Source organism: Gadus macrocephalus, chromosome 6, assembly GCF_031168955.1.
Source record: "Gadus macrocephalus chromosome 6, ASM3116895v1".
Taxonomy (NCBI): Eukaryota; Metazoa; Chordata; class Actinopteri; order Gadiformes; family Gadidae; genus Gadus; species Gadus macrocephalus.
In genome coordinates this window covers 22,641,470-22,668,850 of record NC_082387.1, presented here as the reverse complement: position 1 = coordinate 22,668,850, position 27,381 = coordinate 22,641,470, and the positions used below count along the sequence as shown (strand labels likewise).

The 27,381-nt window shown below is 44.1% G+C and overlaps 6 protein-coding genes across 14 annotated transcripts in view; 2 read left to right on the top strand and 4 right to left on the bottom strand.

Annotated features, from left to right (window-relative positions):
- Positions 1-1,613, bottom strand: part of LOC132458813 (RNA-binding protein Musashi homolog 1) — a 20,892-nt gene extending 19,279 nt beyond the window's left edge. For all 4 annotated transcript variants that reach the window (XM_060053119.1, XM_060053121.1, XM_060053120.1 and 1 more), the window contains exons 1-4: positions 1,388-1,613; positions 1,003-1,043; positions 337-418; positions 28-112 (exon numbers count right to left, since the gene is read on the bottom strand). In XM_060053119.1, the coding sequence (XP_059909102.1) occupies positions 28-112; positions 337-418; positions 1,003-1,043; positions 1,388-1,446 (267 nt within the window). In that variant the 5' untranslated portion in view covers positions 1,447-1,613. The remainder of the gene's footprint in view (positions 1-27; positions 113-336; positions 419-1,002; positions 1,044-1,387) is intronic.
- Positions 1,614-4,976: 3,363 nt separating this feature from the next.
- On the top strand, positions 4,977-14,857 carry hnf1a (HNF1 homeobox a). 2 transcript variants are annotated; one of them, XM_060053099.1, is made up of 10 exons: positions 4,977-5,560; positions 11,487-11,686; positions 11,891-12,071; positions 12,408-12,610; positions 12,735-12,901; positions 13,010-13,151; positions 13,600-13,776; positions 13,989-14,101; positions 14,186-14,270; positions 14,481-14,857. In XM_060053099.1, exons 1-10 carry the CDS (start codon positions 5,247-5,249, stop codon positions 14,606-14,608), a joined length of 1,710 nt encoding a protein of 569 aa, XP_059909082.1. In that variant the 5' UTR covers positions 4,977-5,246; the 3' UTR covers positions 14,609-14,857. The 2 variants fall into 2 exon arrangements, with proteins under 2 accessions (XP_059909082.1, XP_059909081.1); XM_060053098.1 differs by having other exon boundaries at positions 12,711-12,901.
- Positions 14,858-14,966: 109 nt separating this feature from the next.
- On the bottom strand, positions 14,967-16,931 carry c6h12orf43 (chromosome 6 C12orf43 homolog). The gene is made up of 6 exons (XM_060053115.1): positions 16,758-16,931; positions 16,480-16,513; positions 15,936-16,034; positions 15,778-15,848; positions 15,603-15,690; positions 14,967-15,479 (listed from the first exon to the last, which is right to left on the bottom strand). Exons 1-6 carry the CDS (start codon positions 16,873-16,875, stop codon positions 15,026-15,028), a joined length of 864 nt encoding a protein of 287 aa, XP_059909098.1. The 5' UTR covers positions 16,876-16,931; the 3' UTR covers positions 14,967-15,025.
- A 451-nt stretch (positions 16,932-17,382) lies between these two features.
- On the bottom strand, positions 17,383-19,753 carry unc119.1 (unc-119 homolog 1). Its single transcript, XM_060053133.1, has 5 exons — positions 19,414-19,753; positions 19,198-19,311; positions 18,784-18,892; positions 18,492-18,664; positions 17,383-18,392 (listed from the first exon to the last, which is right to left on the bottom strand). Exons 1-5 carry the CDS (start codon positions 19,643-19,645, stop codon positions 18,280-18,282), a joined length of 741 nt encoding a protein of 246 aa, XP_059909116.1. The 5' UTR covers positions 19,646-19,753; the 3' UTR covers positions 17,383-18,279.
- A 944-nt stretch (positions 19,754-20,697) lies between these two features.
- On the top strand, positions 20,698-25,322 carry pop5 (POP5 homolog, ribonuclease P/MRP subunit). 3 transcript variants are annotated; one of them, XM_060053137.1, is made up of 6 exons: positions 20,698-20,839; positions 20,922-21,064; positions 21,220-21,369; positions 21,972-21,998; positions 23,020-23,103; positions 23,239-23,477. In XM_060053137.1, the coding sequence occupies exons 1-6, from the start codon at positions 20,820-20,822 to the stop codon at positions 23,322-23,324; spliced, it is 510 nt and encodes a 169-aa protein (XP_059909120.1). In that variant the 5' UTR covers positions 20,698-20,819; the 3' UTR covers positions 23,325-23,477. The 3 variants fall into 3 exon arrangements, with proteins under 3 accessions (XP_059909120.1, XP_059909122.1, XP_059909121.1); XM_060053139.1 differs by lacking the exons at positions 21,972-21,998; positions 23,239-23,477 and adding an exon at positions 24,406-25,322; XM_060053138.1 differs by lacking the exon at positions 21,972-21,998.
- Positions 25,220-27,321, bottom strand: LOC132458811 (uncharacterized). 3 transcript variants are annotated; one of them, XM_060053118.1, is made up of 3 exons: positions 27,134-27,321; positions 26,455-26,559; positions 25,220-25,821 (listed from the first exon to the last, which is right to left on the bottom strand). In XM_060053118.1, exons 1-3 carry the CDS (start codon positions 27,153-27,155, stop codon positions 25,430-25,432), a joined length of 519 nt encoding a protein of 172 aa, XP_059909101.1. In that variant the 5' UTR covers positions 27,156-27,321; the 3' UTR covers positions 25,220-25,429. The 3 variants fall into 3 exon arrangements, with proteins under 3 accessions (XP_059909101.1, XP_059909099.1, XP_059909100.1); XM_060053116.1 differs by having other exon boundaries at positions 25,220-26,367; positions 27,134-27,305; XM_060053117.1 differs by lacking the exon at positions 27,134-27,321 and adding an exon at positions 26,649-27,106 and having other exon boundaries at positions 25,220-26,367.
- Between the last annotated feature and the right edge of the window lie 60 nt (positions 27,322-27,381).

The following is a 27,381-nucleotide window of genomic DNA, read 5'->3' as shown; positions in this document are numbered from 1 at the left end:
CTTAAAAACACAAAGAGAGAAACTCACAGTTTTCGAGTCCAGCTCGTGCCGGGCCTGGGCCAAAACTTTATCCACACCCGCCTGATCGACGAAGGTGACAAACCCGAATCCTCTGCAGCAGGACGGGGGAGGAAAGGAGAGTTAACTCTGTTACAACTGTTATGATGACCATGATGTGATGATGGACTTGCAGTCATCGCTATGGCACCGTATCTTCAAGGCTTTGGAGGTAGGGTAGCCTAGGTAGGCACACTGGGAATCTCTCTCTCTCTCTCTCTCTCTCTCTCTCTCTCTCTCTCTCTCTCTCTCTCTCTTCTCCCAGTGTGTCTCTCTCACCTTGAGCGCTTAGTAACTGGATCCCGCATCACCATACACTCCTTCACCTCGCCGTACTTGCAGAAGTACTCCTTCAGTCCCTCTGAACAGGCAGAACACATCCAAGCGTTACCCTGACCTTCCCAGTACTTTAAACAACAGACACAAAGAACTGTAACTCACATATTTAGTCATTGTTATACTATGTATACTTCATCACTCTGAGATTAAATCTTTAAAAAAAAAAAAGAATAGAAAAAAGCTAGTTGTAGACTTTGAGCAGGTGCTCATCACCAACTGTTCCAAGCGGACTTTATACAATTACGTAATTCCGCTTTAAAAAATCTCGAGTGCACTTATTGAAAAGGATTAAGGGGCAGGCTATTGTGCTTCTGTTTGAACAGCGTCTACTTTTAAACAGCATCTACTGTTAACCAGCTGCCACAGCCGGGGAGAGATCCGCATTATAACTTTGGAGGGGAAACCAAAGCCTCGAATGGGCTCCCGTTAATAGACGATGTGATATCTCTGCACACAAGCCAGCCTTCATACAGAGGTAGCCTCCAGGTTGAGACATACTAATATACGTTCACGTCTATTACTTCTTTGATTTCCCACCAAATATTCAGAGAACGAATAAGCAGCGGGTCAGCGTCTTCTGAGGGGTAGAAGTGGAGAAAGCCTTACCTTGGGTGGTCTGCCAGCTGAGCCCACCTATAAACATTTTGCTGTGGAAGAAGAACATGACGACATGTTAACATCACCTTATTACAAAAAAGAAAGTGCCATATATATGGATTTAATCCATTTCGACTTGTTGATTGTAAATCACGAACCGTTCTTAATACTAGAATAACTACTCCGATATAAAACATTATAAACATTATAAAACTATTTAAAACGTGTATTCCACAACCATTCACAACATTTTACACGAGTCAACGAAAGAAGGATCTCTGTCCGAAGGAAGGACGTCATTCATAAAAATTCCGGCTCGCGCATCGCCTCCCTCCGTGGGGCCGAGGAGCAGATAACAGGCTCCTAGGCTGAGAAGATGCAGAATAAAGTTTACCAGGGGTCGTGAGGGGAGTCCGCGGACGACAGGCTGATCTGGCTCCCTTCCGTCTCCATTATGTGGCCGTGTATGTTCGGATCTTCGGTCGGATCTACAGTGTGTGAAAACAAGTGGCGTGGTGATGGGGAGGGGGTTTGGCCCAGGGTTAGAGGCACCGAGACTCAAGAAGGAGAGTTGGCCGAGACTCCACCTCTTCTCGTCCCTCGTGCCTCCTCATCCTACTTAGCAGTCCACTTGCATCCGTCGTGTAGTATATATGTTGCCTTTGAGTTGTAAACTAATTAGGGATTTGTTGGATATCATTCTTCTGTGTCAACATTATTTGTGAACAAACCACAAAACATCGGGCTACTTAATACCTGTTGTGGTAATCATGTACTTAAACTATAAACTTTAACATTCTACTAAGTGATACAAGAACTGAATTGTTATATCACTCAGCAGAATGTTGAAATGTGTGTTTGTGTTTGTTTGTGTGTGCATGTGTGTGTTTGCGTGTTGTACGTGCTTGTGTTTACTGTTTTATTTATTACTTATTTGATCAGCGTATAGCACAAACATATGGCCAACACATTGATGTAGTGTCGGACATCCCGAGGTCTGAGCGTTGTGCTCATTCATTCTAAAGTCGTAAGTATTTAATTAGGGCTAAAGCCAGCTCCTTCTAATCTTCTCAATACTGGCTCAACATCATGTGACCTACCTGGTGGAACACCATGCAGCTCGAGCCGCTCAAACCACAGAATAGGAACTCTACTACAAACTATAGAACTGAAGCGTCAAAGTGGCTGGCTTTATTCTCCACATAACTTCACGGTGATACCGCTGCTACCGCGCAGGAGAAGACTACTCCAGCACAGAGCTCATGTTCACTGTGGGGGTGTGTGGGAGCAGAGGCGAGAGGCTGGGGGGTGAGGGGGTGAGGGGGTGAGGGAGGGGGCCATGTTGTTGTTGGGGTTGTCCGCTCCGTCTGAAGCGCCCGGCTCATAAAAAGATGAAGCTCCCAAAAGTGGGACAGGGGGCTATTTGAACAGGAATAAAGTGGGTGTGTTAACTTTCTGCATGCATGATCAATGGGGTTGAAACAGGGTGGGGTGGGGGCAGTGTGGCAAGGGCTCTCTTACAGGCAGAGACTACCAGCCTGGATGTGTGTGTGTGTGTGTGTGTGTGTGTGTGTGTGTGTGTGTGTGTGTGTGTGTGTGTGTGTGTGTGTGTGTGTGTGTGTGTGTGTGTGTGTGTGTGTGTGTGTGTGTGTGTGTTTGGGGGAGCAAGAGAGAGAGGAAAAATAAGAGAGCAAGAAGAGAGCAGGAAGGAGAGATGGATAGATGGATAATATAAGAAAGAGAAAAGTGGAAAGACAGAGTTCTGTGAGACCAAGATAATAAGTTAGAGAGATCCAGAAATACAGACAAACAAAGATAGAGACAGAGAGAGAGCGAGAGACAGACAGAGACAGAGAGAGGCGGAGAGAGACAGAGCGACAGAGAGAGACGGAGCAACAGAGAGAGAGCAAGAACAGGAGCATTGGCAGCCCCAGAAAGGCTTTGCTGCGGCAGAGGTCTGCTAATGAGCGGTATATACGGGAGCCCTGCGTCTATCTCATTAACAATCAGCCAGGCTGTGAATACCTCGCCGAGCGGAAGGGAACCAAGGCTCAGCGGCCGCGGCTGCCTTGCTCCCTGCAACCAGCCCCCCCATCAACCTCCATTTCTCCACGTGCATTAATCACCGTTGTGTGTGAACACTGAAGGGTGGCTGGGTGGTGGCTGGGTGGTGGCAGGGTGGGGTGAGGAGGTGAAGCCAAGGGGGCTATGTGAAAAATCCTCTTGCACAGTGCCCCCTGTCCCTTTTTGGGCGGAGCGTCCCTCTGAATAGTACAATGGGGCTTAATTACAGGTCAGTGGTATGTATCAGGGGGGAGATAGAGGGAGCTCTGTGTCGTCGTAGTCCCCCCCCCCGTCCAGCTACAGTGCAACGCAGGCTTCCCAGGGGGAATAGGAAGGGAGGGGGCGGGTGGGCTGAACCTGGGACCAAGGTGATCCAAAGAGGAAAGGAGAGCAGGTGACAGAGCAGGTGACGCAGGGAGAGCCGCCGAGAGACACAGGAGCACTGTGTGGATGATCCTTTTTCTCTCCCTTCCATTCTCTCCCCCCCCGCCTCCCTCTTCCTCTCTCGGCTGGACAGTGGACACCGGAGAGAGGAAGAGCGGAGAGGCCTCTGGCCAATGGGACTGGGTTCGATACCAAATGTCCATCGCCTGCCTCTTGGGATCCTTGTGAGAGGCCTATCCCCAACCTGCGTTTTCATGACACGTCTCTGAATCCACTGCCAGTCATCTTACACAATGTCTGCAAGATAGCGAATAGCAGAGGAGGAGAAATTAAGCTTTCCTAGACAATGTTTTCAACTTGTAGAGATACATGGGGTAAATAAATATCCAGCACTATAAATATACAGTGCAAGCTGCAATCATCCAGGAACTCATTCGACAGTGATTTGGAGCAGTTAGCAAGGTATATTTTGTCTCAACATCTAACCAACCCAAAAGGTGCCCCCGAGAGATATGAATCTGTCAAGGTCAGAAGATAGTCTCTCTGAAGGAGAGAGAGTGGGTGTAGTTAACTCATCAGGGATCTCTATGTATTGTGTTGACCAAAAGGAAAAACCCATGCAGCGAAGCAGCCGCAAGCAGCAAGAGGAAGCACATCAACAGGTGGGATGACAAAACAGGAACGATTAGCGTGCCAAGATGGTGCCAAGTCGATGGTCACATCCCTCTTGGGTGTCGGGACTCAACCCGGACGCTCTCGATGCAGTGTTTGAAAGGATTTCAAACGCGTTGGAATGGATTTCCCACATGGATTTCCCAAAGGAGACGTCACATCAACGGAACTGTGTCTGGCTTCAGAGCGACTTGCAGCTGCAACCAAAGCCGGAGGTATAGAGTAGACAACACTGCCCACTGGTGGTTCACAACGATAATCACGTCCTGAGATTCCCCTCTGTCAAGTCCACCTGAATAGGCACATTACAACTCTGCAGATTGTGTGATATTGTGTGTGTGTGTGTGTGTGTGTGTGTGTGTGTGTGTGTGTGTGTGTGTGTGTGTGTGTGTGTGTGTGTGTGTGTGTGTGTGTGTGTGTGTGTGTGTGTGTGTGTGTGTGTGTGTGTGTGTGTGTGTGTGTGTGTGTGTGTGTGTGTGCTTGTGAGAGAGTTATTGTCGCAAACATTTGTATCTAAGTGTGAACTCCTTTCACAAACTTTTCATTAGAAAAGTGATTGATGTTTGTGAGAGAAGGATTGAAAGAGAGACAGAGGGATTGAAAGAGAGAAAGGGAGATGGAGAAAGAGAGGGAAAGACTTACAGAAATGGGATTGAAAGAGAGCGAGAAACACACACAGATAAGTTGCTGCCTTCGTAGCTCTCGGTGTGATCTGTGAACACCTTTTTTAATTAATTTATGACTCTGCACGGTGCACTTTGACCAGGGTCTGGGAGTGAGGGAGCGGGAACAAAGTTCACCTCACTCTCTGTCTGAAAGGAGGGGGGTGGGGGGGAGACAGGGGAAGGTAAAACAAAAATATTGACCTTTGAGGCAAAACAGCCACTCCAGGAGTCGAACCCGGGCAGCTCAGGGACACACGACCAGAGACGGCGAGTCATGAGGACCCTACGATAAACCAAAGTATCTCCCTTCTTCTCTTGGAACAGGTGCTGACCAGCGATTGCGGATCTAATGGGGCCAAAGGTTGAGGCTCAGTGGTCGCCCTAGCCCGTGCACATGCCCGACGCGTGTGTGTGTGCGTGTGAGTGTGTGTGTGTGTTTGGAGGTAAACGAATCAACCGTCTGCTGCAATGGAGGGAGAGGAGAGGAAGTGTAGGAGCGAGCGCGAGCCGTTTGGAGGGGCCCGGCTGTCCGCCTTGCAGGAGCAGCTGATCTGGGCCCTGCTGGGCTCCGGGCTGTCCCGGGAAGTCCTGGTCCAGGCCCTGGGCGAGCTGGAGCGGGACCGGCAGACCCCCGACGGGACGGCGAGGGACAAGGGCGAGAAGGGGGATGGAGAGAGCTCGGAGGGAGAGATAGATTTTGCGCCGCCGATCTTCCGGGAGCTGGAGCAGCTTCCCCCAGAAGAGGCGGCCAGGCAGAGGGCTCTGGTGGAGCAGCTGCTACAGTAAGTGTGTCTCCCTCTTCTCGGTTCACGCTCCCTCAGAACGCAGGGCTCCACTACCGCTCTTTCACAGCGTTCCCCAGCCTGGCTAAAGCAAAAAAATAATGGTGAAAAGGCAATGGCTGTTACTCTTTCACTTTTCCTTGTCATATTCCTGATCAAAGTTATGAGTCAAAGAGTACAATTAAAGAAGCAAGGGTTATAACTTCGTATAAAAATCCCCCTGCAAATCCACTTCTATCCAGTTCTCCCGTCATTTCCACTCGCAGCCTCCTGCTCCTCCTCTCGGCGTGCCTCTTTCTGCGATCCCTCCTGGCCTCGAAGGGGAATTTAAAGACAGTTCCTCCTTTTCTAGTTACTAATTACCCACCCTCATCATTATTCGCTGACCATTTCTTAATAAATGAGCCATACATGCATGGGTTGAGATTAATGAAAAGGGCTGGGCTCACCAGAGACTGTTTACACAAGGCCTTAGCAAAAGGATTGATTTGGTTATTTGTAGCTTTCTTATATAATAGCTGTTTCGTATTATGTATGAAACAGATTGACAAGTAACTAACTTAAGTAAGGTAAAAAAACGTTTTGGTGGGTTATTACCTAGATTGAATAGCTTTATACTAGTAACTATAGGCTACCTATTGTTACTATAGTTCAGAATAACACAAAATCAAGAATGATTTAAAGTTAAAAAAGGACAGGACTTTGATGCAATAATATTGATATACGTTTTTGCATGTTTCATGCATTGATTTGGCTAACTGGTGTTTTAGTATATCCGTCCTTCAGCAATAAAGCCGTCACATAACAGTGTTGACTAGTAATTTGTGGGAGAGCTGGACTTTGGTCTGTGTGCTCTCACTCCACTTATCTCCCTCAGTCAACACGGCTCCTTTTACTTCCTCTCGAAAAGCCGTGGTCTTTTTTTATGGCTCGTACGTGTATATGTGTGAATGTTTGTCCCTAACATTTTAGAAACATTGACTGCAATTCCATAATATTTGAAGATTGGTACGTTGTTACAATAAAACTGTTGCATTAACAACATGTGGGAAAATTAATGAATCCTTGGTTGACCAAAAGATAACGAGTGGAATATGCCTCGAATTGATGGGCCGTCGCTCTTGCATGGAATGTATTATATCTAGCTAATGGAATTTAGCATAACATAACAGTATCAATTAAAAATAATATATAGAGTATAAAATGTGCGTTTTATTAATACTTTACAAAAACGATCAACATTAACAGTAGGCTTGTACCATAGATAGGCTTGTACCAAGCTGCGATCGAATCCTATATTGGCAATAGAGTGGCGAAGTCACGCCCCTTCCGGTAGGGCTCATGGGACCTATGAGATCGAAAAATATGAATGGGTGTCAATGGAGAGAAAATAATTATTTTCTGGTCCCAGTCTTTATATGCCCTGGATTACACATATGTTGTTTGTGGATTTAAATGATAATTTTTCATGCAAAGAAAACTAAAAATGTTCGTGAAGAAGTTTGATAATTTTAGGTTTTATGTGAGGCCGCTTTGTGAACTACAGCTCTTCGCTGCTCTCGACGCATATGATATACGTCACCACACCCGCCCTTGGAACTCGGCACAGAGATGGCGATCTCTCTGCCCCACTTCACCGCTTTTTCCAAGGGGAGGATAAAAGCATCGAAAGAGGTGAAAACCATTATAAATCGGGGCACGTGCAGAGTTTCAGTTATGCCGATGGGAAGATTGTCGGTCTTCTCCACGCCAGTCGCAGGGAGCGTGACGTCACATACGAGCCGTGTAGTCTTTCTCGTTGTGTTTTCTCAACAGCCTTTATCTGAACAATTGCACAATAAACGGTCGAACTCTTTGCATGAAAAATTATCCTTTAAATCCACAAACAACATATGTGTAATCCAGGGCATATAAAGACCGGGACCAGAAAATAATTATTTTCTCTCCATTGACACCCATTCATATTTTTCGATCTCATAGGTCCCATGAGCCCTACCGGAAGAGGCGTGACTTCGCCACTCTATAGAGCTCGTAAGTCCGCCCCCTTCCGGTAGACCCCGATGGGACCTCTGAGATCGTAAAATATGAATGGGTTTCAATGGAGAAAGTAATTATTTTTCTGCTCCCAGTCCTTATATGCCCTGGATTACACATATGTTGTTTGTGGATTTAAATTATAATTTTTTATGCAAAGAACCCAAAAAAGGAAGCAAGGAAGTTTGATAATGTTAGGTTTTGAGTGAGGCCGCTTTGTGAACTACAGCCACTTGCTGCTCTCGACGCGAATGATATAAGTCACCACCACCCTTGTTTGGCGATCTCTCTGCTCCACTTCACCGCTTTTTTCCAAGGGGAGGAAAAAAGCATCGAAAGAGGTGAAAACCATTATAAGACGGGGCATGTGGAGAGTTTCAGTTATGCCGATGGGGAGATTGTCGGTCTTGTCCGCGCCAGTCGCAGGGAGCGTGACGTCACATCCCTCGACAGCCTCTAACTGAACAACTGCACAATAAACAGTCAAACTCTTGAAATGGAAAAAATCCACCAACAACATATGTGTAATCCGGGGCATATAAAGACTGGGACCAGAAGATAATTACTTTCTCTCCATTGAAACCCATTCATATTTTTCGCTTTCATAGGTCCCATGGGCTCTACCGGAAGAGGCGTGACTTTGCCACTCTATAGAAGGGATGATCAACAATTATTTTTTCTCGCCAATGATAGGGCGATTTGACTAACCTAGTATCAGAACTTAATCCATAAGAAGAATACGCGTTGATTCCGTCTGATTAACCTCTGCCTCATTCAAAATTTGACCTTTAAGATGCTTTTGACCTGCTTTGCCGAATGTGCGCATGCGCCGAAATTCAAACTAAACTTGAAAGACGCAGCTCAGACGCACATTCTGCAAAGCAGTACAATGAAAATGTTGGATAAAAATGTTTTGCAGACAAACGCATTTATAAAGTAATTAATGAACCCTTAGCCCAATAGTCCAGTCCAGTTTACTCGCCTACACTACTTTAGATTATAGCATGCATGCAGCCGTGTCGTTGAGTAGTGATGTTTTTTTTTTTGATATACTGTACATAGGAGGTTGCCGTTCAGAGGGAGTCTAGGGGCACCCTTCTGTGCATTCAGAGATGTTTCTGGTGGAGCAGAATGTCCTCCCGATCAGTCCCGTTATTCAGCACGGGTCTTTAGGTCCATGGGGTGACGAGGGAATTTCCAAACCAGTTTGCCAGTTGGACCTTTTCCCTGGATCTGACACCCCGCATCTCCGTTCTCCATATGCCTGCTGCTCACCAATAAAACGTTGTGTTAATAATGATAAGATAATAATGTCAAACGGAACATTCTGCCGTGATGTCGTCGCAAACACTAACCAAACACAGTGACATTTAACCTCTTAAACTCAAGGGTCCCCAGATTTGGGAAGACCGTGATGCTCTCGCAGCAAAAGGCATACAACACTGCCCTTATTATGTAGAAATAGACAAATCAAATTAAACATTAGAAACTCCGCTACACGGACATATAATTCATTTTTACACACACTAAACACAACTCAAACACCAATATTAATAAGACAAATTAGACAAATAAAAATAGGCTGGAGCCGTTGTTTGATGAGACGTCGCTATTCAATACTTTTTAATATTTTTAGTAAAAGGTTCAATCTATTACATTTTTATATGCATAACTTTAACTGTATTGCTTGCCAGTTTACGTAAGGCCTATTGCACATTAATCTAGATAGCAGTCGGCGGTACAAGCCAATGTTCACTTGCACTGCGGTGACTATGCGTTGGTTGCACTCTCACCAGTTGAAACCACGGTTTGGCCGGTGTAAGTACCATATCGGCTCGGCTTCCAGATCGGCTCGGGGTCCGTCGTCTGCTGATTAGTTACACAATATCATTGGCTGTACGCTTGAATGGGCGTACATTGTGATTGGCTGTACGTCGGACAGTTGTGATTGGCTGTTTTGTGCTGTAGCTCTGGCTGTAGTCATAGCAACCACGAGGCAACAGCGAGCACATGTGTGAGCCGAGTAGGTCTATGTCTAGTTTCGGCATAGACCGAAACAGCCAAGATGATTCCGAGGGATGTTTTGTTTTTAGAAGAAAACTATCCATACAGATAGGTTGGGAATGGTCTATGTTCAAAATGAAAGATCATTACAGGCTCTTTAATTTAAGCCATAAAAAACCTTATTGCTGTAGATAGCGTATTGTGTGACGTAATCAGCAGACGACGGACCCCGAGCCGATCTTGAAGCCGAGCCGATATGGTACTTACACCGGCACTATGCAAGGTCCAGTCCAACGGTTGATGAGCTTTGGGGAGACCCTCTGCTTCCTTTCGGAAGAGTAGCTCACACACACTTACTTTGTCCCCTGTGACTATTGGCGAATTTCTACTGGAGGGTGCGGTTCAGTTCAGTCTGCAAAGGTGCGGCACGGCTCACGTTTCCACCGCCAAAAGTAGGTGTCATCCGGACTGAGCAGTATTGAGCCATAACACACTAAACACCCTATCCATTGTATGAAAATGCGACTCAAATCAAATCAAATGTATTTATTAAGCACCTTTAATAAAAAGGTAAGGGGTTGGGGGGAGATCTTAATTTTTATTTATGCTTTTGTCATGCATGTCTACGCTTCAAACTCGTGCATGACATGTTGCAGAAAATATGCAACAGCGCCCCCTGTGGTCACACTTTTCGATGGGTCGCCGAATTCGGCGTACGGCAAGTTCGAGCTACACACGCCGTCCGTTGATTGGTCGACAGAATCGCACTTCCGTGCGACAGGGGTATATGCCAACTTCAAAACAGCTCGGAGGTTCGGAAGCTCTTACGTGTCTTTACTTAAACGGGACCTATTATGCTTTTTCGACTTTTATGACCTACGTTGTTATAATGATTGATAGTCATGTTTAACCATACAAAAGTGTCAAATAATGACGTACATGCATTTCGACGTATTCCCTGCTGACAGTCTGGGGTGGATGTGCAGAGCGCTAAACACTCGGGACAACGTTTGCGATTCACTTGTTCACATTTCCGGGAAATCATCTACGTAGAGGCACTCCTGCCACGCCCCCAAATGCCTGGTCAAATCTGCCCGCGCGCAGATCTGCCTGGCAGGAGGGGGGCGAGGGGGCGGAGAAGGACGAAACCGAGCGTTGACAGAGAATGCTGAAAGCGCCCAGATGAGAGGAAGAGTTTCCCGAAAATCGACATCGTTTTTTGTGCTGTGATTCGTGTCAGGTTGCACTAACTTTGCTGCTCTACGATGTTACAAGGGACTGGCCAACCTCTCGCTGTGGCCACCGTGACCGGGTCGGTGGCCACGCCTCACTGATGACATAGTCAAGAATGCTGTCTCTCGTCAAAGAAGTTGGCACTTTCCCAGGTGGAGGCGAAGACAGGCTTGGTGAATGGCTCAGAACACTTAACGTAGGCTTCTACCTGCCATCACCCACTGCGAAGATCTAGCGAGATGACCCAACCAGTTTATATGTATTGATCATTCATCTAGATAGCAGTCGGTGTTACAAGCCAATGTTTACTTGCACTGCGGTACGTGACTATAGGTTGCTTTTGATAACCTGAAGGTGTATGGTTGTATCGTAAAAGTTTTGTTATTGAAATAAACTTCCACCACCCACTTACCCTCATTCCCCTCATCCACAAACCCATTCACTACACAGATTGGAAGTAAAAGGATAGTTTGGTGAACGACTATAGATTACAACGCAATTTTGAGCATATATACTGAGAAACAAAATAACAAAGACAGCACATAATCACCATCAAACAATATAATTAACTTCATAATATTGTTCAATTTTGAAGTTTTGTGTTTAGTTTCTCAATTAAAGGTGTGCTTGTTGTACCCCTGTCCGCGTGTTGTAGGAACGACCCGTGGCGGGTAGCTAAGGTGGTGAAGAGCTACATGCAGCAGCACAACCTCCCGCAGAGGGAGGTGGTGGAGTCCACAGGCCTCAACCAGTCCCATCTGTCCCAGCACCTCAACAAAGGCACGCCAATGAAGAACCAGAAACGAGCTGCCCTGTACAGCTGGTACGTCAAGAAGCAGTGTGAGATTAGCCAGCGTGAGTACCACCGCAGCTGCTTGTTGTTGTTCTTGTTAATTTTGTGTTCCTTGACCCAACTTCTTATCATTTTATTTAGTCAGCGCCTAGGTCCAATTATTAAAAATTAAATAAACCAGTGACAACCTCTAATCTCGGCTATTCAAAAATCAACACATTTGGACAAATAAAAGGAATAAAAAGAAAGGCCATTTTGTTTTTCAGAGTTCACCAATGCCCGCCATGGCCTTGCGTCCCTGGACGAGCAGGGAGAGGAGACCAAGAAAGGCCGCAGAAACCGGTTCAAGTGGGGGCCTGCCTCCCAACAGATCCTGTTCCACGCCTACGAGCGGCAGAAGAACCCAAGCAAGGAGGAGAGAGAGGGTTTAGTGGAGGAGTGCAACCGGTGATTATCACAGACATCTAGGATTGACAAGCACGATTGATAACGGAACCAATCAGAGAAAACACACCCTGATTGGTCAGAAATTAGCCGTCTAAAATCTAAATTTTTTGAGCAGTTCATGAACTCACAGCTGATGGATGGCTATGGCATTTCTAACAAGTTTAACTCAAAGAATAGCTCATATATCTCCCCTACAGTACAATAAAATTCCCAAACACATTAATCTTTCAACTTTTGTGCAACAAGTGCCTTATAAATCCATTCAGATTTACTGAGTTTTGTTTCCTCAGTTTAAAAGAGATCCTGCTGATTGTTTGTGTATCGTGATGTCCTCAGGGCGGAGTGTATCCAGAGGGGTGTCTCTCCGTCTCAGCTGGCCGGTCTGGGCTCCAACCTGGTCACAGAGGTGCGCGTCTACAACTGGTTTGCAAACCGCCGCAAAGAAGAGGCCTTCCGCCATAAACTGGCCCTCGATACCCCGTACTCCAGCCAATCAGTGGGCGGCGTGAACCCCCTCCCCCCGCCCAGTCCTAACCAGGGTAAGAAGTCCGGAAATAATGACACCAGATTGACTCATAAAAGATATACCGTGGTCCGTATCCATAGCTGGTGTTGATATGTTTAATGTCATTGGTACAGGTGTCTTTTCTGGTATATTCTCAGTTATTAGTCCAGGAATGAAGTACAGTCAACAAAGCCAATGTGACAACGTGGGTTCGGTCCGGGGCGGCGGCGGCGGCGGTGGTGGGGATCGGGGTCTGCGCTTGGGATCCAGCCCCGTCCAACTTGAGCCCAGCCACACACTCCTGGACATGCATCATTCTAAAATAGTAAGAACACACCCTGTGTACTTCCACCGGTCCACCCGCACAGCCTATACAATCAGCACTGCAGCTCAGTCGCGACTCACACAGCTCTGTGTGCTTCTGCGGTGGTAGGTGTCTAGCAGTGGCCCCCTGCCTCCGGTGAGCACACTGACATCGCTGCACAACCTGTCGGCCTCGCCTGCGCCGTCCCAGGGTCTGATAATGGCCTCCCTGCCCAGTGTCATGAGCCTGGGGGAGTCCTCTCTCCTCATAGGTAAAGTATATGATGCCAAAACTCGGCGCCAACCCCATCCGTAGATTAGCCATCAGGTACTGTACTGTAGTGATAACTTAAGAATGGTACTTCATTGATGCCTAATGGGAAATGTGGATGTCACAGCAGCAAGTACAGCATAGTAGGAGAATAAAACATTTATATTGTAACTAATAAATAAGAATTAAATAAAAACAATACACAGAAAATGATTACTATGGACACAATAGGAAAGGTTTAAATGTAGGTGCAGAAATACACAAAAAAATGATCAATGGTAGGATAAAGGAGGTAATGGTTGAGATAGGAGTGATTTTTCCAGAACTAGAATGACAGACTTGAACTAGTCTTCCACCATCTCTGTAGACGTTAACGTAGAAAAATACTGTCATTAATGTCAGTCACTCCTCCATCTTTGGGAAGCCTTGACTTTTTCTTCTGCCCACAGGGCTCACCTCTACTCAGTCGCAGAACTTACCTGTCATCAACAACATGGGAGGGAGTTTCACCACCCTGCAGCCCATCTCCTTCCAGCAGCAGCTCCACACCTCTCCCCAGCACTCGCTCCCCAGCCACATGGGGACCAGTCCCTTCATGGCCACCATGGCCCAACTGCCCTGCCACAGTAAGAGGCCCCACAGAGCAGTGTTGATCAGGGATATAGATCACTAGACAGAGGTTGAGGGATTGATGGATCTAAGACATATATTTCATAGATGGCCTCTGTACAAGTATATGAAAAAAGTAGTATGGCTACCAAAAACCCAGTGTATATACATATGTCCATGTCTGCAAAGGGGTATGTGATGTAAAACCAATGTTTCTCCCCTACTGCAGTGTACAGCAAGTCTGACATGCCACATTACTCATCATCCAGCCTTCTCTCACAAGCAATGCTGATCACAGACAGCAGCTTCGGGGCTTTGACCAGCCTTGCGGCTGTCCGACAGGTATTTAACCAACAGAGTATTGGTGGACATTTACACTAAACTTTTAAATGACCTGCATGAAAATAATCCACCCACAAATGGCAGCTTTTAACAGCAGATCCTGACGACCAATCAGAGCCCCCCATGGCAGAAGAGACTCTGCATCTGCAGGCAAACACGCCCACACAAGGTAGCGACTGGTTTAACATGGTATAGCTTATGAGAATGGCGTGTTTGTGCTTATAGGCACTGGTTGTGTTCACATTTGGAATAAATCGGAATAGTTTTTTTGCAGCCTCACTTTCTCTTGGTTATGATTGAATTGATTCACTTAAGTGAGGATGGCTCTAAATAAATCAAATTCTGTCATTGAGAATACCAAAATGATTTGTTTCTACAGATACAGAGGACCTAGAGCTCTACCCAGCCTCTCAGAGCACAGAAAGCCACGCATCTCATCTCCTCTCACCTTCACCGACCAATATCAGCCCCTACATTCCCACGCAGATGGCCTCCTCCCCTCAGTAGAGCCTCCTGCATGGCAGGATTAACCTGGCATCGCTCAGCCCCCCTTTGAACTCACAACGATCTGAATGAAGCCACAACCACAGTAGATGGATTTTTCACTGGTCCACCCTCGTCCAAACTTAACACGTTGTATTACGACACAAATGAACAAAGAAAAAAGTGGGTTGATTTTTTTTATAAGACAAAATAAATAAATCATGAAAATGCAATTTTTTATTACAAATAAAGGTATATGGTATGCTTAATTGATACATATCTGACTCAAACATCATTATCCAAAACGTTTGTACAAGCACTGACATAACCTCAGTTACTGAAACGCAACGTCAAAAGCACACTTTTTTTTTTCTTCAAAACTACTATTGTATTTGGAGGCAGTTTGACAGGATTACAAAAAACTTCATTCAGAAGCGGCCCTTAAACCTCTGTGCTCTCGTCAACAGCTTTGCGTTTTCTTCTCCTTTTCCGTTTCACCTTTCCTTGGGCACTGCCCTCCTGCTCTTGTTTCTCCGCCGTCTCTCTGCCGTCTTTCCCAGGTTGCAGAGAAGATTTATCAGGTATAGACTTTGCAGACTTGGTCTTCAATCGATCTCGCTTTTTTCCTTTTTTGAGAGTAGGGCTCTCCTCTGCTTGACATTTTTGGTCTTTAAAATCTGTTCTGACACTTTCATCTTCACATTCAGTTGCTTTCTTTTTCTTCTTCTTCTTCTTCTTGGGCAGAGGGCACTCAGTCTTATCTTCCTTGCTCTGTCCTGATGGGTCCTCAACATCAACCTTCTTCGTGGTAACCTCCCATACTGGTGGTCGCAGGACTTCATCTGCAGACACCACTGCCTCCCTTATCCTCATGTCCATCTCTCCGTCGCTTTCGCTGTCGGCCACAGCAAATAAAAATGGATGTCAACATAAATTGAAGTCGGATTGAGATCGATACTGCAGATTTAAGGTAGAAATCCCATGTTTGTTGGTTAATTCCACGCAAATGTTTTTTTACCTTGAGCTGGGAACACGCCGGCGTTTCACAGGACATAGTGGTTCATCAAATCTTTGACCTTGGTTCGATGTTGCAAACAGTTTGAAGCCTGTGACAAAAAATGGTCTTCACAGTTGTTATAAAGCCAAGTAGCCTATCAACAAAAGGAACATACTGCATATTGCAAAAAACGTACCAAGATCATCATCCTCCAACGTGCTTGAGCTCTGGTGAGATACAGCTCCTGCTGGCTTCTCTGAAATAAAACTGATGAGCAAAATGTGTTACGTGAATGATTTTATGATAAGAAAGTGTTGATCATTATGAGCAAAATATTTGATCAAAGCAATGTACCCGTCAAGCATATGCTCCAACTTTTTGGCGACGTGTGCACGAAACTCTGGTGTCACCTGCAGCTCATTACAGTCATGTTGATGGTCGGACACAATCAACCTGTGGAGACAGCCCAATGTGACTATACATCATTCCCTTCATTATTTCGAATAACAATGTATAGAGAGTGAGTGCAAACACTTTCCAAAGGGGACCCTCATTGCTTCTGGGTGATAGCAGCTATTTATATACCGGTAGCTCGACAGTCTAATCGTACTGAATACTTTGCATGCATTACGCATTGCCAATTAAAAAACATCAATTATATACAGAGCTAGGTGACAAGTAGTTCTATAAATGCTATAACAGAATAAAAATAATCTCGGATCCAGCATTGCAAACAGTATGATTTGTCAGATGAACAGCTTTTAAAAATCAGCTAGGTGAACAGTAGCTCTACATGGAACGGACAGTATTTAGCTTTCGTACTGGATACAACTGTTACTGTACGCATACAGAATGCAACACAAAACAGTCAAATAGAATAGGGGACAAGTGGATTTACCTCCGCGTTGGTTTGGGTTCTTGATGTTTTTTTCCTGCATCGTAAATACACAGAAATACTTCCATTAATAACTGCATATTGTGCAACTGACTGCGTTGCCTAAAGTGCATTCGTTGGCATTATGTTTGTGCATTTCACGTTTAACATAGAAATATACTATGCGTCAGGCATTTGGAAACTGGTTGATCAATGCACTGCTTTTATCGTAGAAGTTGTTGACAAATATCCATATGACGGTTTGACATGGTCAAACCCCCGAAACGTATATATAAGGTTACCTGTGTTCTTGGGACCATCCACATTCCAAACCGCTTCCTTAAATTTTTCCAAATCTTCATCTTCACTGCTACTTGAATCACCAGACCCAGTCAATGCTTTTTTACCGGAGGCCGCCATGATGAAAACACGTGTTGTCTTGCTTCGCCGCAACGAACTCTGGGTAATGGTGTCTGTTCTGTTATATTGGCACATCAACAAACAGAAGGTATTGCAACTGTACCTTTTGCTTTTTAGGTAGTCCTCAAAAATCCAACACATGAATTTAGGATTTAAAATTATGGACGAGCAAACACACAATACCAAAGCAGTTAGGACCCACATATATTCATAGGATTTGAATGAATCTGAATGTATCAATATTGAAAAATAACAATAACTATGTAGCCCATTCTAATAAACGTCAACCAATCTACTATGAACCTACACTTGCTTCTGATAACTCAGAAATGTTGCTGGCACAGACTAATGCCAATGACCATAGCTAATCATATAATTTGTATATTGTAATGGCCTAAGTGATTGCAACTAGTTCTAACAAGTTTGTCCTTCAATCATAATACATATCAATTAAAAGTCACATTTTAAGGGATATTCCAAAAACAATTGAAAAAAGACCACTAGTAATTGATTGGAAATTCATTTGTTTAAAAAAGTAAATATTAAAATACATATTTCATAAGTAACGGAGCACATGACAGGAAAAAACAACAACAGTCTTCAGCTTATTGGTTGAGGTGCAGCCTGTGTTATACAGCTGGGTTAACGCTGCTGAATTAAAGGTTTTAGTAATTTCATTGAACAGATTTACATACACAGTGTGGAACACAAGGCACAGGAATCCCACGCTATGGTGGAGAGAAAGGGTGAAGTAAAGGGATCAACAATTCAAAGTGAATCATAATTAGACATATGGTGGAGCACAGGGACGAATGGAAAATTAAATATATAACTAAAATAGCTAATGATTAACTGCACTACAACAGTCTATTCTTGGCAATACTGTATTACACCCTGGCCAATGCCTGTGTCCTTCCATTTGGGATTAACAATTGCCACGTAGAAAAGGTAATGTCAAGCCACATACAAAAAGGTAGTGCCAAATCACATACTAAAGGTTGTGTCAAATCAACATACAGAGTGATATCTACCAACATGTTTGACTGGAGTATATCAAACCTACTTCCTGGACTAGACTACTTCCTGACACTTATTGTATATATGCATTATAGAACAAGTTAAAAAAGCAGTAAAGTCAAATACATAACATAACAATCCAACAGCTCAAAGACTATTTCTTCATTCGTTCTTCAGTCGTTTTAGACAGTGTTGTAGCGTCGATAAACATATGATGAACATCTTATGAAGCCAGTTTGGTGTCATTTTGGAAGAATGCTGTTTCCCATGTTAGGGATGAATGTGTAAGAAAGAACCCTTTGCCACTAACAACATCTCTGCAGAGTGCACATCCTCAAACCTGTGTCATCAATGCACATGTTCTGGTCCCTTGTGCCTCATCAGCCTCTACTGACCCCCGTTGTAGGCATAGTCTGCCTTGTTGTGCATTATAAGTTTGCTGTCCACAAAGTAGAAGCTGTCTGATCTGGTTTCATACGGGTGCTCTACCATGAGGCGTACTGGTGAAAAAGAGTGGGGGGAAGAAGGTAAGTTTAAAATATAAATATAAATGTTTGAATGGAGAATAACACTCGTAGACGTATAGACTCCCAACTCACTGAGGTCCTCTGGAAGCTGGGGGAACTCGTAGATGTGTTCGCATGTATTGCAGCTATTGGGAATGCAGAATCCGAAGTCAAAGTCAAAGTTCTTGAGGAGGCGCCCTTGGAAATAATGCCTCTCGATCATACGGAAGCTGTTAATAGGACTGTCCCCGACTGCAAACTCAACACTGGGGTTTGAAGAGGAAAAGGGAAGGGGAGACCATTGTTAAGCCTTGAGAAACACATTTATATTAAATTAGCTAAATGAGCTTGGGTTCAATTATTTAAACAGCTTTTCGTCACTTACGTTGCACCAACAGTGCGAAGTTTAAGGAAGGCAGGGGTAAATTGATACCGGACAAAACGGCCAGCACTGGTGTCCACATCCCCAACCACGTCTTCATGCTCCGACGGGTCTATTTTTTCATTCACAGTAAAACAACAACATGTGAAAATGTGCTTGGTGGATGGTTAGAAAAATAGAACATTTCACTTCCATTACTTTCATTTTCTAAGTGGGTAGAATAGCGTTAACTCGTCTAATGTTTTCGAATCATAATTTAACCCTAACTAATAATAAATATAATACGTCATGCATTCACTAGATTGATGATACATTAGTACTTAAATATGCCAGGTGATCTGAAGCAGAGAGGTCATAGTTGACGGTTCTGCCCAACATCCACTGTACAGTGAGACAACAACAAGTAGTGAGACCTACCGCAGTTTGGTGGCTTTGCGATCTCAAACAGCACCGTGCCCGTCTCCAGGTCGCGAATCTTAAACCGGGTGAAGTCAACGTTGTACACATTGTCTTCGGGCTTACACAGATAGTCTGAAAGTGATATCCAAGTGCAATATGTAGCTAAATACATACAGAAATAAGCAAATATGGATTGTATAAGTATCGCTGGGTTTTAAATTAATAGATACACACCCTCGGTGACCGCACGGAGCCCCAGGACGTGGTCTGGGGATATGTCTGTCCCTAACGCCCGCAGCTCATCCTCTGTTATCACAGGATATTTATCGGTCTGATTACGTCGCGATATTAGTTTCTTTAGCATCCCGCCGGCGGACTTTCGGTCCATTGAGTTGACAGTTGGGCTTACAGCTGTTTCCGACTGTCCTTTGATAGTGTGTGCGGTTTTCTTTCTGGATCCGTTCATATCGGTATTGAGTTGAATTAAGTGAGACAACTGCGTTTTTTGCTATTAGCGATTTCAGAAAAAGCTACGGGTAAATCCAAGATGGCGCCTATGTGTGTAGAGGACACAAAAGCTCAACTGTGATTGGCTGTGAACGCGGCCGGTCGTCTTAGTTACCTGAGAGATGCTCTTGAGGTGAATGTTTTTTCATCTCTACGTGTGTCACCGGTTACTACTAGTGGTGTTGGTTTGGTTTTACCTTCATCCAAATGGGGGCTAATGTCTCAAGCTACCTAGATACAACATGCTCATGAATTGAAGTAGGCCTAATATTGAAATGAGGGTTACCTCATCTAATCAGTAATTTCCTTTGAAATGGGTTCTTGGTATAGGGTTATTATATAATCCAATATTGAAACACATTTGTGATAATACAAATAACTTTTGAGCATAGTTAGCTATAAATATGAGATAGCCTTTATTTTATAATGTATTACGTATTACCAATTTCAATTGAATACACATTTAATCGAGTCATTATTAACAAGCATGGCTATGCTATTGATCGTGTATATTACTTACTGTGAACTGAACTATTGTTAACTATGAATATTTATTTAACTCACCGACAAAAATAAAATAGTATAATTTTGAAAAACAAGTAAATGGTTCAACTATTTTATTAATAGACATTTTAAAAATGCCTACATCTGCTACGAGAATCGATATTTAATCATCTGCCCCCTCTGATAAATATATTTTTCGCTAATTCAATCATACCTAGAAAATGCATTTCCTGCAGAAAATGCAGTGAGTGCTGTAGGCTACTACAAAGTGAGGTTGAAAATATTTTTTCATAAAGCCACATAGATTTACACATAAAGAAACGTTAAATGGCTTAATACAAGTGAAGGGATTTGAACAAAAGTTCAAAAGTCTAAATGGAACAATGTGACACCATTTAAGGAAATGTAAATGGTTGGAATCAAATAAAGTGACAGCTGAATGAAAGCGCAAAGCATTGCTAAAATGCAGATGATGTAAAATGAATTGAACTGAAGAATCTGAAAGTTCCAATGTATTTCTGCATGCAGCACTCAGCTATATACTGTACTGTGGGAACCCAGCAAGATGAAGGCATGTTCCGGGGACATCTTTCTAGGCAACACCAAACATTTCTACTGTAGAAGTTGGGATGGTTCGGGTAAAGTCAAGGTAAACGCACCTCCTGTCCGCGGAATATCTGTTCAGTTAAGTTAAGTGTGTAGTATCACAGTGATTGTCGTTATTTCTACAGATATTTGCTGTGTGAAATAAACATCTCCGTCCCATCCAATCGGTTGTTGCTGGAAGACAAACCGATCTTCTCGGCAGTGAAAGATGCCGTGGCGAGCATGCATGGTGACTATGGAGCGGCACAATGCTCCATTGGATTCTCAGGTAATTCGGACTCATATAATTCGGAGCGGTATATCCTTTGCTTTTTTTTATTTATATAACCCCCAATTTGGGACCAGTTTACGTTTAATCTTTTTTTGCAACATGACATGCTCAAGCGAATACATATCCGTGACAATGTCCTTATGTTTCTCCAGTCAAATACGTGAATGCACTCACTGGCATAATGCTTATACGCTGCCCCAAAAGTTCTTACCGCCTCATCTGGTCTGCGCTGCCTTTCGTTACCAGCGTGGAACATAAAGGAAGAAAAATCCCCTTTTTCCTCAACTGTTTGCATGTCGGAGGTAAGCGGAGTTTCAAAAGCAATCACTCAAACATATATTGTTCCCTCAAAGGTTTTTATTTTTAAAATAATATTTTTGATTACATTTTAGTGGTATGATTGATAGATCCTGTTCCACATCAATATTTAAAACCACATGGTATTTAGAAATGTAGGCTAAGATGCACCCACAACGCTATCTGTGTTAAACTAATTGTTACTGGCAGATATGGGTTAAAGGTAGCCTGGTCCTACCAGACTCTTACTTAATTTCATCTTGCCACTCTCCATGGACAAACTTTAACTAAATTGAAGGCGGGTGTCTGTTGGAGTTAAAACTATTGGATCAGCCATAACTAATCGCTAACATTTGGTCGTGACAGCCACTCTCTCTGTTCGCTGATTAGAACACCTTAATGCAGAAAAAACACTAGCTACTCTCTTTTTAAAATTGAAATAACTTTTGACTGAATATGTCCAGCTTGAAAAGACGCGGAACATGCACACATTCAGCAAAGTGTCTAGAAGTAATTTGCTATTCATATCTTTTCTCGCCTGGAATGCTTTGCATTAAAGCATGCATTCTGTTAGATCTTTTTATCTTTTGCTGAACTTGCTTTTCAGTTGCAGGAGGAGGAGAGCTACATTCAGGTGGAGTCTACCTCTGTTAGTAGAGTAATATCAGATCTCTAGAATCTGCGCCCTACTGTGCATTCAGATGTTTCTGGTGGAGCAGTATGTAATCCCGATCAGACCCGTTAATCAGCACGGTTGACAGTGAATTTTAAAACCAGTTAGTCTGTTTCTCTTTTCCATGGATCTGACGGGGCGTTATCTGACGATAACGCGTCCAATACAAATTGAATGGGACGCGTCGCCCAACGTGAGACCACACTTTTGTCTGGGATCGAGCCGTCAGAAGTTGCCAACATATGACTGGCGGCAGCGTATTCGCAAAGACAGCCACAATGGACAAAAGTCTGATCAGTGAGAATGAAGCCGAGGGGACTCGCAAGAAAAAGACATCTCAAATATGAGACAAATATACGTTTCCATGGTTAATCAAAAAGTTTGCTTGCAAGTTATAAGCATTACTTTTGAGAGTTCCTTTTTTTTTTTTATGCATTGAGTTTGATTGGACCTCAAAGCCTTTTGTTTTTTTAAGTTGAGTAATAATATATGTTTGATTACATTGACACATCTGACTCAACACCAATATAGCTCCACCCACTTTGCAACTCTAAAGGGCTTTTTATTGTTCAACGTTCCCGCCACCCCAGGGGGTTACAGACCCCTTACGTCCTTGCGTACCTTCCTTGCGTCCACCGCAAAGGCCGGACGTGCTCCTCCCAAAAATCGTAACCTTCTGTCGCGGTAACGCAGCAGCATGGGCTGTGATTGGTCTGCTTTCTAAAACCCGACGCAGAGCCATAAATGTTCACGTCTGCGTGGTCTTTGCGTTGCGGGAACGTGGAACCATAAAAAGCCCGGCAGATAAATGATGGCGGGGAGGAAGGGTTCCATATCTGCGTTTCGGCTCTATTTTGACAACTTTTGAAGTTGACCTACACCAGCTTTGAGATTGAGTGTTCACGGAGAAGTGCAACTTTGCCTTTACTAGGAAGAGCCAATCATATGTTCAGGGTACTAAATGTTTTTATTTTCTCTGAAGGAACGATCAGAACATGTCAGAAGTTCCTGGTTCGATACAATACCCAGCAGCTCCATAGAATGCTCCCTCAATGTAAAACCACAGGTAAACACAACCGAAACGCCCAATTGATTTTTCACCATTCTAACCTATACTACTTCACCTACTAGTTTGTCCATCTGCTGCTATTTTGTCTACCGATGTTAATCGCTTGCTGTAATTTTGAATTGACTGTTGCAGATGAGAAAACTCATGTTCGTCGTGCCATACTCAGCTCTTCCACAAAAATGTTGAAGGGAAAAGAACATAAAGAAGAGCGTGACTGAATTCCTAACTTATTGTTATCTACATTGTTTATAATGTTGCTTGATATAGATGGTATGAATTATGCCCCACTATAGTGTTAAGACAAAATAATTGTTCGTTTCCAATTGATTTTAGGGGACATCAGAATTATGTGAAATAAAGATTGCACCAGATTTGTTGTGTGTTTTTGTAATCTATTATATCCCCAGTTTTGCTGTTTACTTCCCACGCTGTTCTGGATTTGATTATAAAATGGGTTGTATAAGTATTGTAGTTCTGCTCATATAAAGAGCCAGTGAACCAGAAAACGTTTTTAATTTATTTAAATAAAATATATGATTGTCAACTGAGTAATCTATGCCATTTTATCAGGTACTGAAATAAGTCCCCAAAATAGCGAAAAATGGGGGAGCGTTTCAGTCTTCTGCGAACGCAGGTGGCAGTGGGATGATATTGAGTCAGACTGTAGCGTTCCCGTTTATCTTTGTGGGCATCCCTACACAACAAGTCGGGAAGAACATGGACGCCATCAGGGCAGCAGCTGTCTCGGTAGTCCTGGACGCTTGCCTGAAACACGAAAGCAAGCTTGTAGCTCATCTAAAAAAGCTACGGGATGAGGAGACATAAGAAAATAGAAAATCAAACGGTATGTCCACATTTCCGTATGTTAAGTCGTGTATAGACGTTTTTGCAGTGTTATATATTTTTAAAGCATCTTTAAGTCGAAGGCTAGCAAAATAGCTACCGGTGTGCTAAAAACAATAGTGACGTTGACTGTTGTGATGCCGACGGGTTGCTCTGTACTTCTACAATCTTACGCATTTCTTGTAACAACTTTAATATAAATGCATTTTAGAAGCTTAAGATACCATTTGGCGAATGTGAATGTAACATATTTAGGGCATCTACATGCTAATGCAAAAAGTACAATGGACACACATCTGCAATCTTTTAGTTTATGGGGAATTCCAGTTATGGATAGATCCGTTGCCTTTTGCTGTTATGCAGTAGAAATCACAAAACTGAACATGGTTGCTGATATGAATGAATTGTTATCGATATTAATCAGTTTTCCTCTCATTTTCTTTCTCCCTTTCGTAGGGCTGTGGCTGTGCTGCGGTCCAGACATCAGATCATCCTCATGTCTTGCACCGAGTGGCAGATAATTCTGGACATGGATGATGATGGTCACATATTTCCGCTGCATTTCAGAATCCCAAGAACCCAGTTTGAGGTCCTTTTTTAAAAGGTACCTTCAGGAGGTTGGCCTGCAAAGTGACCACTACCAAAGGCTGCCTCCCCTGCTTATTGCCAAGAAGGTGCTCATGTTCCTGTGGTACATGGCCAACCAGAAATGGTCCCGGTAGATATCTTGACAAGTTTAATGTCTCACTTTCATCAGCACACAGCTCCATACTTCGGTTGCTGACCATCATGTCCACTTTTGTCTCATGGCCTACAGGCTGTGAGAAGAGGGTGTCTGCCACCAGATTCCAACGCACATGTGGCCTTGAGGGGGTCATTGGAGCGATGTCTCCAGAGGCCACCGGTCAGAGGAGGGGACTACAACTTTTCCCATGGTGCCTCGATAGGATGTGATTAACACCCAGACGGATGTCCAAGAGATGGAGATACCAACGAGTAAGTGGTGTTGGCAAAACCAAAGACCCTGAGTTATTTTACTCTGAGTTTCCTCTGCAAATGTTGAGGCAAGAATCAGTGAGGAAACACATTTTTCCTTTCTGAAATCTTTGGCAACAACTATACATTGACATGGTTCACACTATTTGTCGATGTGATGGTACATACTATTTATGGGTGTGATAACTATGCAAGGTATCCTTTGCGTGAATTCAGTGAGATGCCTTTGAAACTAAACAAACTTGGGTGACATTCAAACACACTCAGACTTGGATGAGTTAAAAAATAAATGTATTTTTGAAGCAGAATCTGTGAGAAAGACACCATTCAAATGTGTACAAGACAAAAGGTTATAATAATAAAACAAGGATAATGTACATATGTGCAGATTGTATGTCTTCTTTAGTTAGAAGGTAGAAATAGTGAAATAGAAAGGAGACAAAATCTTCGTTAAAGGTTTGTGTCCGTTGTCGTTGCGCCCGCCTCACATCTTGTCCACCATGCTGCTGAGCAACTGGAGGAACTTCCTCCGATCCTCCCTCAGCGACCTCATCTCGGTCAGGGACTCTTCGTGCCGCCTCTGGGAGGCAGCCATCGCAGCAGCATCAGATCTCTCAAGGTAGGACAAGACGTCGTCCTCCCTCGGCCGCTTCCGCAAACTCGGGGTGTCGGAGGCTCTGGTGGGGTCTCGAACTGCAGGCGGACTGGCTGAGGAAGAAGAAGGAGATGGGGAAGAGGAGCTGGTGGACTGCGCTGGTGAGGGAGCTCTGGTGGGCGACACAGATGAGGTAGCCCCGTCCCTTGTACTGTCGGACCGCTTCCGCGATCTCGGGGTGTCCGGGGGTCTGGTGGGGTCTCGAACTGGAGCTGGACTGGCTGTGGAAGAAGCAGGAGACAAGGAAGAGGAGCTGGTGGGCTGCGCTGGTGAGCGAGCTCTGTTGGACATCCTCAGTGCATTGGGACGGCGTACCACCACACCAGCACAATCGCTCCCGACAACTGGTGGGTCCACGTCATGGTTTCCCCCAAGCAGCTCGTCCATCTCTTTGTAGAATTTGAAGCGGCCAGGCCCCCTTCCTGTCGACGCAACGTTGTCCTTGACTCTCTTATATGCCTCCACCAGTGTGAACCACTTGCGCCCCACCTTCAACTGTTGGAAGTGCTCCCCGAACTGTTTGGCAAGCTTTCCAGCAATCTCCTCCCACCTCCGCAGCTTCTTTGACTTCTTCCCAAACTTTAGCCGCCGGTTCAGGGCATGGATGGACTTTGCTGTTCCCTCGCCCTTTACCTCAAGGTGGATCCTCATCAGGTGGATGAGGAAGAGGGTCTGCTTTTTGGTAAAACCCTTATTCACAGGTAGGGTAATGCTTTTTTCACTGCAATTCACCGGCAGTGGTGCAGTTGGCTTGATATTGCAGGTATCTGAATCATAAAAAATAAAATGGCAGCACAGTACATGCAGCACCCAGTACGCTCATGTCTACAGTGAAGTGCTTCTTAATAACTCACCTGTGCAAGTGCAATCTGCAGAGTGTATGTTGGCAGCCACCATGCCCTGGTAAGGCATGGTCCTGTCCTTGTCAAGGAAAGCAACCATGCTCTGGTTGAGGAAGACTAAAAAGAAAAACACAATGTATGTTACAGACTGCAACTTGAGTAGTATGCTGTGAATGAACAACACAAAACTCTGAGGTGAAACCCACCTTACAGCAATCTAAAATCATCCATCACTTTTTCAGTCTCTATCCCACTATGCAAAAAACGTTATATTGTTTTCTGAGTAGCTGTAGGCCTAGCCATTATCAACTAAACAACTAGCAGCAACACAGATTTCTTTTCAGTTTTCCAACAAAGGTAGGCTAAAAAAACACGTCCCTCATGCTCCCTTTTTGGATCAATGTGAAATAATAGGTGTTTTTTATTACAACAACGCTGTCATTCATAACTCCGTTATTGCAAGCCTTACATTTCAATAATATCTTTTGGCCTATGATGTCACGTTTTTATCGAGCCACGAGGGGCAGTAGCAGGCCACTCATTAGCCTTTTTTAGCCAACTGGCTCGAAAACCAAAAACAGCAAGACCCTGCAAGGTATAAATTGGTGTAATCAATTGTGTAAGAGCATTTCAAATCGACATTAAAACGATCAACGTCGTACAAATACAAAGAAAATACATCTCAATTTACCGTCAACTACGGTAGCAGCCATCTTTGTGTTTCGATTCGTACTGCTCTCGGTGGACTCTGAGAAGCCCGAGTGGATACGATCAAAAGGGGGGGTGCCTCGGGGATTTCCCCCTTTCCAACTCGGGCGTGTGGTGTACGATGCATCTCGAACGCGGCAAAACTATACCAGTCGCCAGACTAGGATGTTATATATAAGGGATCATCGAGGATCGTGGGAAATGTAGTAGTCTAATCAATTCTATGACTAA

Coding starts and splice junctions, on each gene's coding strand:
- pop5 (XM_060053137.1), top strand. CDS start 20,820: ATGGTTCGGGTAAAGTCAAG. Junction 21,065..21,219: donor ATGCTCCATTGGATTCTCAG/GTAATTCGGACT, acceptor ATGTTTCTCCAG/TCAAATACGTGAATGCACTC. Junction 23,104..23,238: donor CCCTCAATGTAAAACCACAG/GTAAACACAACC, acceptor TGACTGTTGCAG/ATGAGAAAACTCATGTTCGT.
- unc119.1 (XM_060053133.1), bottom strand. CDS start 19,645: ATGAACGGATCCAGAAAGAAAACCGCACACACTATCAAAGGACAGTCG. Junction 19,312..19,413: donor GCTCCGTGCGGTCACCGAGG/GTGTGTATCTAT, acceptor TATCACTTTCAG/ACTATCTGTGTAAGCCCGAA. Junction 18,393..18,491: donor CCAGCTTCCAGAGGACCTCA/GTGAGTTGGGAG, acceptor CTTTTTCACCAG/TACGCCTCATGGTAGAGCAC.
- hnf1a (XM_060053098.1), top strand. CDS start 5,247: ATGGAGGGAGAGGAGAGGAAGTGTAGGAGCGAGCGCGAGCCGTTTGGA. Junction 5,561..11,486: donor CTGGTGGAGCAGCTGCTACA/GTAAGTGTGTCT, acceptor CGCGTGTTGTAG/GAACGACCCGTGGCGGGTAG. Junction 14,102..14,185: donor GCCTTGCGGCTGTCCGACAG/GTATTTAACCAA, acceptor CACAAATGGCAG/CTTTTAACAGCAGATCCTGA.
- LOC132458811 (XM_060053116.1), bottom strand. CDS start 27,155: ATGGCTGCTACCGTAGTTGACG. Junction 26,560..27,133: donor GGCTGCTACCGTAGTTGACG/GTAAATTGAGAT, acceptor TTTTCTTTTTAG/TCTTCCTCAACCAGAGCATG. Junction 26,368..26,454: donor TGCAGATTGCACTTGCACAG/GTGAGTTATTAA, acceptor TTTATGATTCAG/ATACCTGCAATATCAAGCCA.
- c6h12orf43 (XM_060053115.1), bottom strand. CDS start 16,875: ATGGCGGCCTCCGGTAAAAAAGCATTGACTGGGTCTGGTGATTCAAGT. Junction 16,035..16,479: donor GAACCCAAACCAACGCGGAG/GTAAATCCACTT, acceptor CTGTCTCCACAG/GTTGATTGTGTCCGACCATC. Junction 15,849..15,935: donor TTGGAGCATATGCTTGACGG/GTACATTGCTTT, acceptor TTTGCTCATCAG/TTTTATTTCAGAGAAGCCAG.